The sequence below is a fragment of the Mercurialis annua genome, linkage group LG5, assembly GCF_937616625.2.
Source record: "Mercurialis annua linkage group LG5, ddMerAnnu1.2, whole genome shotgun sequence".
Classification (NCBI taxonomy): domain Eukaryota; kingdom Viridiplantae; phylum Streptophyta; class Magnoliopsida; order Malpighiales; family Euphorbiaceae; genus Mercurialis; species Mercurialis annua.
Window position 1 is genome coordinate 15,824,896 of NC_065574.1, and position 8,019 is coordinate 15,832,914.

General features: G+C 36.6%; 1 protein-coding gene across 1 annotated transcript; it reads left to right on the plus strand.

Annotated features, from left to right (window-relative positions):
- The first annotated feature begins 582 nt into the window (after nt 1-582).
- LOC126680823 (copper-transporting ATPase RAN1) lies at nt 583-7,815 on the plus strand. Its single transcript, XM_050376040.2, has 9 exons — nt 583-980; nt 1,786-2,400; nt 2,833-3,262; nt 3,418-3,743; nt 4,538-4,596; nt 4,698-5,040; nt 5,840-6,040; nt 6,145-6,402; nt 7,153-7,815. The coding sequence occupies exons 1-9, from the start codon at nt 681-683 to the stop codon at nt 7,627-7,629; spliced, it is 3,009 nt and encodes a 1,002-aa protein (XP_050231997.1). The 5' UTR covers nt 583-680; the 3' UTR covers nt 7,630-7,815.
- The last annotated feature ends 204 nt before the right edge of the window (nt 7,816-8,019 follow it).

Consider the following 8,019-nt stretch of genomic DNA (forward strand, 5'->3'; position numbering starts at 1 on the left):
TTATTTTAAAATCGAACAAATAAACCTTTTTAGTTTACTTTTGGGACACTTACCCCCTCAATTTTTTGATAAATATTTTAAATATTAAAATTATTTTTGAAGTTTTATCCTATATGATTATGAGAGACATGTTAGCCATTAACGAGTGTTTCTAGTGATGTTGGATGAAAGGAGTTATTTGTTCTATTTGAAAACAAAAAGGGCTTAATTGTACCTCAAAAAAATAAAATTGTTGATTTGTACATTTGTGAAAATTACGAGTATTTTTTTTACCTTTTGCCTATAAAAGTCTTATTCATAAACTTTTATGCATAACTAATTAGAAAAAAAAAGTTGAAACAAACATAACCATATAATTGTCAACTCAAAAATTTGCATAACAAAAGCAAGTCCGCCCACAGTATTAAAGTAACACCAACAAAACACAACTACCATATTGCTTCTAAATGTGAAAATGTAGTACAAAACCACCTACTATGCTAGTACAATCCAGAGGCCCCTTTTCGTAATTTCCCTAATTAGTTAATTAAATGTAAACTAATAGTAACTGTTTATAATATAGTAGTTTTTAAAAAATAACTTCTCCTCTAAAATCTGTAATCATATAATTTCAACACATTTTCTTGGATTATAAAGAGAGATCGATATTATCATCTCTTGCTCGGTTGCACATCTAAAGAATGTCACCGAGCATGAGAGACTTACAGCTGACCCAGGTGGGCCGCCAAGCCGGAGATGATGAGTTTGATTTGGAGGATGTTCGGCTTCTTGATTCCTATGATTCTCATAGGATTGATGTTTTTGATGGAGAAGAAGAAGAGGGTATGCGGACAATTCAGGTTAGAGTGACTGGGATGACGTGTGCTGCTTGTTCCAATTCTGTGGAATCAGCTCTCAATTGCGTTAATGGGGTTTTCAAAGCTTCGGTTGCTTTGTTGCAGAATAAAGCTTTCGTTGTCTTTGACCCTTCTTTAGTTAAGGTTGGTTTGTTCTTGTTTCCTTTTTTTTGCTTAATCTAATGTTTATTTCAATTGTCCGGGTTTGGTCTAGTGGTCTAAGTCTTGCCCATCTGGGCGCCATGTTCGTGGGTTCAAATTCTCAGCTACGGAGTGGTTGAGACTGGGCTGGTGACCGTTATAGTCCGGAATTGCCAGGTATGTGGGCGGTCCACATCCCGGGTTTGACAGTCATCCTAGGCTTAAGCTTGGGGGAGCGAGTCCCTAGAAAAGATGTTTATTTAAATTGGGTTCGGTTGTTTTGTGTTGTGTATGCTGAATTGGGTGCTGACTTTTTTATGTTTTCTGTTGAAAGATTGAGTCTTTGCTATTTGTTTTGTAAACTTTAGGAATTTATATCATGCTTTTAATAAGCAAAGGCTAGGTAATCAGAATAATGCAAGAGACTGGCATTAGTATTACAAGATCAGTATTGAAGATGGAGCAATACAGCTGCTATATTATTACCATCTATACATTCTATTTGATTAAGGATTTATGTATATGATGGCATTCAGTAAATCTGCATTGCGTTCTCATTCCCGATTGGATTTTCACCATCCAAATCAAAGTGAAATGAAATGCTTGTGTTCTACAAGATATTATCAAAAACAAATTGTTTATGCACATTCATCAGCATTGTTACTTGTTTCCGTAGACTTCAACGAGATTTGATTTCTTAAAAGCGATTTTCAGATTTTTGGTATTTATTGCGAAGATATTAGTGTTCACCATATGGGCCTTACTGCTTTTGTAGTGCATGAATTGATATACTTGATTTATGTAACAGGAAGACGACATCAAGAATGCAATTGAAGATGCGGGTTTTGAAGCTGAGATTCTGGCTGAACCGAGTACAGTAAAAACAAAATCCAATGCTACACTTTTGGGTCAGTTTACAATAGGCGGTATGACTTGTGCTGCCTGTGTGAACTCGGTTGAAGGTATTTTGAGAGATCTTCCTGGTGTAAAAAGAGCAGTAGTTGCCTTGGCTACTTCTTTAGGAGAAGTTGAGTTTGACCCTACTGTAATTAGTAAAGATGATATAGTAAATGCAATTGAAGATGCTGGTTTTGAAGGTGCACTTGTACAGAGTAATCAGCAGGATAAAATCATACTAAGAGTTTCTGGGATATTCAATGAGATGGATGTACAGTTTTTAGAAGGAATACTTAGTGCATTAAAAGGGGTACGCCAGTTTCGTTATAACAGGCTGTCCATTGAGCTAGAAGTGGATTTTGATCCTGCAGTTGTTGGCCCTAGGTTGTTGGTTGATGGGATTGAGGCAGGAAGTAATGGGAAGTTTAAACTACAGATAATGAACCCTTATGCGAGAATGACTTCTAAGAATGTTGAAGAATCTTCAACTATGTTTCGGCTTTTCATTTCTAGTCTATTCCTAAGTGTGAGTAATTTATTGACATGCATCTAATTTTGAAAAATTTCCATCTATGCTTAACTTTTTCTGACTAGTCTTTATTTGTTCATCAATAGACATTCTTAAATTTGCCTTCTTTCCATAAATTATAGGATCGTTGGATTTATACTTGGAAAGCTATCTTTTAGGTGCGCTTGCACACTTTTTAAATTTGTTTCCGTACATATGTTGAAACCTGAATCTAACATGACATTTTTTCTGTAAATCGATAGAAATTTCTCTTTTGGAGGCATACACCCTCTATAGAAATTTTTTAGAGGGCATTGCATATCAAAGCATAATATGATAATGTCTTTGTGTAAACCTGCCTGTCCATTACAGCGTGTAACAGTTATATGTTAACTTTGTTTATTTCTTTGATATCATTATATTTATTGTTGTTTGATAAATTGGATCCAGATTCCTGTCTTTTTTATTCGAGTGATATGCCCTCGAATTCCACTTCTGTATTCCTTGATCCTTTGGCGATGTGGACCCTTCCTTATGGGTGATTGGTTGAAGTGGGCATTGGTGAGTGTGGTTCAATTCGTAATTGGGAAGCGCTTCTATGTTGCAGCTGGTAGAGCTCTTCGAAATGGTTCAACCAACATGGATGTTTTAGTTGCTCTTGGGACTTCAGCCTCATACTTTTACTCAGTGTGTGCACTGCTATATGGTGCCGCAACTGGATTCTGGTCTCCAACATACTTTGAAACAAGTTCCATGCTGATAACATTTGTACTGTTGGGGAAGTATCTAGAGTGTCTTGCAAAAGGAAAAACATCAGATGCCATAAAGAAGCTAGTAGAACTTGCACCAGCAACAGCACTGCTCGTTGTCAAAGACAAAGGTGTGTTCCCTCTTTTCATTTTGTGGTACTGGTTTAGAATGATTTGGTACCTATATAAACCTTTAAAGCACATTATTATCTTCAATTTTTTTCTTCTATGAGTCTCAATCAGGATTTTAGCCAATAAGTAATTTTATGATTCACGGGTTTTCCAGGTGGAAAGTGTGTAGCGGAAAGAGAAATAGATGCTTTGCTAATTGAGCCTGGTGACACATTAAAAGTTCTTCCTGGTGCCAAAGTTCCTGCTGATGGTGTGGTTGTTTGGGGTTCGAGTTACGTTAATGAAAGTATGGTAACGGGTGAATCTGCACCTGTTTTAAAGGAGACTAATTCATTGGTTATTGGAGGTACAATAAATTTGCACGGTGCTCTTCAATTGAAAGCTACCAAAGTAGGATCTGATGCAGTTTTAAACCAAATAATTAGTCTGGTTGAGACAGCCCAAATGTCAAAAGCTCCAATTCAGAAATTTGCTGATTTTGTAAGTGCTGTTCATGTGGATTTATGTTATACTTATGCTGTGGTTTGCTCTTATATTCGTTTTAAGGTTTCCTCTTCATTTTTGGTGTTGTGGATGTATATTTGCTGTTGTGTGGAAAGCTACTGTAATCTGAATAAGATTTTCTGTGACAAAGTGAATTGTGTCAATCAAATAAATGTCTCATCATGGCAAAGATATTTGCTGCAATTGCGTATACTTATCTAGCAACCAATGCATTCATGTCATATTTATAACGTACGATCAATCTTTATTTTAGCTTTATCTACAGAGATATGCAGGTTTTATCATATCTCATTGTTTAATGTGATATTATGATATCACCTGCTATAGCATCGGTCTGGGATGAAAAAAATACAAGCTGCAGGAGCCTGTCATATTTCTCTCATTTTTTTGGGTAACAACTTGCACTAGGATCACAAATTTATTTGATACATCACGAATAGATGGGAGTCCTATTCTATGCAGTGCCTATAGATTTTTCTTTTTTCTTGACTTGCCTGCTGTTTTTTCGTTGACTCCAGTACAATGGATTTTATGCTTTCATGTCTGGGATGGAAGAAAAATAGTGGGGCATTTTGACTTTGGTTATTCAATATTATCAATAGCTGATGTTATCGTAATTATGGTTTGTTGTGAACCTGTTTATATGCTAGCGGGTACCTTTTTCCCCGCTCCTCTGTTTACCCCCATTTCGTTCGAATATAAAACCACTTCTGGCTGATATTATGTATGCAAACTTATGATGAGGTTTTGTTCTTATATTTCACTTGCAGATAGCAAGCATTTTCGTTCCTACTGTTGTTGCTATGTCTTTGTTGACATTACTGGGTTGGTGAGTTCTTAATTGCTTTTTTCGACAGATTAACATGCTGCACATTTTTGTTTCTAAGGTCTCTGCATCATTTTGGTAAATATTTTTCATACTGCTTATAGGTATGTTGGTGGAAGTTTAGGAGCTTACCCAGATGAATGGCTTCCAGAAAATGGCAATCACTTTGTTTTTGCTTTGATGTTTTCAATTTCCGTGGTGGTAATTGCATGTCCATGTGCTCTTGGCCTAGCAACACCAACTGCTGTCATGGTTGCAACTGGGGTTGGGGCTAACAATGGTGTGCTGATAAAAGGAGGTGATGCTTTGGAAAGGGCTCACAATATCAAGTATGTCATATTTGATAAGACCGGGACTCTAACCCAAGGGAAAGCCTCTGTTACCACTGCAAAAGTTTTCACTGAAATGGAGCGTGGAGAATTTCTTAGATGGGTGGCTTCTGCAGAGGTAATTTCTTGTATTCTCTCTCTAAACTTTATATCAACTTCATGATGCCTGTGCCTGTTCATCCAACTTGGGCTGGTCACGGTCTATCCCAATTTAAAATCAGACTGGAATGCGTTAAAGGCGGGGTTAGGCTGGAATCAGTCTGGAACATTAAGGAAGTCGACTCCGGTCTGCTTTATCCAAATTGTGAACTGGAACCAGTGGTTCATGGGCCTGTTCCGAACTTTTTTCCCTCGTTAATAACTATACAAATAGTTCTGCAAGCATTTAGAAAAGAGAACTTTAAGTTTTTCATAATTATCTCATAGAAAATTTCATTCGTCCATACTCGAAATTAATACATTCTCTTTATCTCTTACATTCATTCATCTTTTCCAAATCCAAGATGATAATTAAACTAATTTTTAATACTTTCTTATAAAACTTTTAAACTGTAAGAAACTCGAAATCCTAAGTGGAATAGAAAACTTTCTTGCCCGTTCTGGTCCAGTTCCAATCTGTATGGAACTGAAACAGGCAGTTCATGAACCTTAGCCATTGCTGCACCCAACTAGACTAGAGCTCCATTTGTTGGTGACTTCCCAGAGTTTCGTCCATCTATAACTGTAACCAAACCTGTAACTTTGAAAACAGAAATGAAAGCAAAAAGAGAAGCGGAATAACATTTTCATGGCATGTGAATAATTTGGGTTCTAGAAGGGTCGCCTCACTTTTTTCGTTTTCACATAATGTTGTTATAATGTCAATGACTGATCCTCCCCTTTTATTTTATTTGATTTGTTTCCTGTGTATGGTATAGAATAGCAGTGAACATCCATTAGCAAAAGCAATAGTGGAATATGCTCGTCATTTCCATTTCTTCGATGAACCTTCTACAACCGAAGATGGCCAAAATAACATCAGGGAGTCATCAGCCTCTGGATGGCTTTTTGATGTCTCGGAGTTCTCTGCTTTTCCGGGAAGAGGTGTCAAGTGTTTTATTAATGGAAAGCAAGTCTTGGTGAGTTGATTGACAAAATGTTTTATAACATTTGAAAGCTTGAACCTTAAGAATTATGCTTACTTACTGCTGAGGTAACTTATAAGAGAAATTTCCCTGAACAGGTTGGTAACCGGAAGCTGATGACTGAAAATGGGATCACCATCCCCACGCATGTAGAAAATTTTGTTGTAGAACTTGAAGAAAATGCTAAAACAGGCGTACTCGTTGCGTTTGATGACAGCCTGGTTGGTGTCTTGGGGGTTGCCGACCCATTGAAGAGAGAGGCTGCTGTAGTCATAGAGGGCCTTCAGAAAATGGGTATCAAACCAGTCATGGTAACCGGAGACAATAGAAGGACAGCTCACGCTGTTGCCAAAGAGGTTTGTCTATGTTGTTTTATAATTGGTTCATCGTCTATAGATATGCTTGCATGCATCACACACAAACACAATGACAGAATTTTAAGTCAAAATTTCTTCTTTTATATTGATTGCTGTTTTTTCAGTATGACAATACCATATCAATCTTGATTTTTGTTGTCAACATTCTTTTTAAAGAACTTGGCATGACACCAAATTTTTGGGTTTATGTCTTGAAACAGCTGGAATCTACATGAAACTATGGATGGTTTCTCTTTATAGTATTTTTGCTTGAACCTTTCTTTAGTTAACATATGGACTAGTCACTAGTGCTTATTTTTGCCTTGTTGATGGGTATCTTTAAATATAATTCTAGTACTAGCTACTTCTTGTTTGGTGCTTTTATGCTCCCTAGGTTCTGTACGAGTAATGAATTATTTGTATGCATTTTGGTGTTTGAAAAAACCAAATCAAATTAAAACAATAAATTTGGCTCGGTTTGAAATTATAAAAAATGTTCCGTTTTTTTCAATTTAGTTCGATTCGGATCAGGTTTGTAAGTAAAAAAGTTTCAGTTCACTTTCAGTACAAATCGAACCAAATGAAAAAACAACCGAACTGACTGATTCGTTCAGTTTGGTTTGAAATATCTTAAATCGTTGTACACTTTCGGTTTTGAAAAATCAAAAGTTTGATTTGGTTTGAACTAAATGCACACCCCTATGTACCTTTACTTTGGACAATAAACTTGACATACATGTTACTGAGCAGGTTGGAATTCAAGATGTGAGGGCTGAAGTAATGCCAGCAGGCAAAGCAGACGTTGTCCGTTCTTTCCAAAAGGACGGAAGCATAGTCGCTATGGTAGGTGATGGTATCAATGACTCTCCTGCCCTAGCTGCTGCGGATGTTGGTATGGCAATCGGGGCAGGGACAGACATTGCTATAGAAGCTGCTGACTACGTGTTGATGAGGAATAACTTGGAGGATGTAATCACAGCCATTGATTTGTCGAGGAAAACCCTCTCTCGTATTCGGTGGAATTATATCTTTGCGATGGCATATAATGTGGTAGCAATACCAGTTGCTGCTGGAGTTTTCTACCCTTCACTAGGGATTAAGTTGCCGCCGTGGGTGGCTGGAGCTTGCATGGCTCTTTCATCTGTGAGTGTTGTGTGTTCATCTTTGCTTCTTAGAACATATAAAAGACCCAGACTTACCACTATATTAGAAATTACTGTAGAATAGTAAACTAAAAAAGAAAGAAATAAGAACCCTTGGATCTGAGTTCTCTGTTGGGGAGTGAAAATTGTGTAAAAATCCAGTTTTGTATATTTTGATTTGTTTCTTTTAGGGGGATTTAATTTTTCAATCCCTTTCTTTGTAAATGACAATCTGTATAATAGTCCCTTTGGTGTGTGTTTTCCACATTAATTAAGATGCATGTTTCTATTGTAAAAAAAAAAAGGGTTAATTCCTAAAAAAATCACGAACTTTACACGAAGTTTCATTTTAATCATGAACTTTAAAAGTTGTCATTTAAAGGCACGAACTTTCATTTTGTTCCAAATCTATCACCAAAGTAAAATCCGATGTATTTTATCGAACCAAAAATTCTTAATCCTATATACTCTAACT

Coding starts and splice junctions, on each gene's coding strand:
- LOC126680823 (XM_050376040.2), top strand. CDS start 681: ATGTCACCGAGCATGAGAGACTTACAGCTGACCCAGGTGGGCCGCCAA. Junction 3,744..4,537: donor TTCAGAAATTTGCTGATTTT/GTAAGTGCTGTT, acceptor TTTCACTTGCAG/ATAGCAAGCATTTTCGTTCC. Junction 5,041..5,839: donor GATGGGTGGCTTCTGCAGAG/GTAATTTCTTGT, acceptor TGTATGGTATAG/AATAGCAGTGAACATCCATT.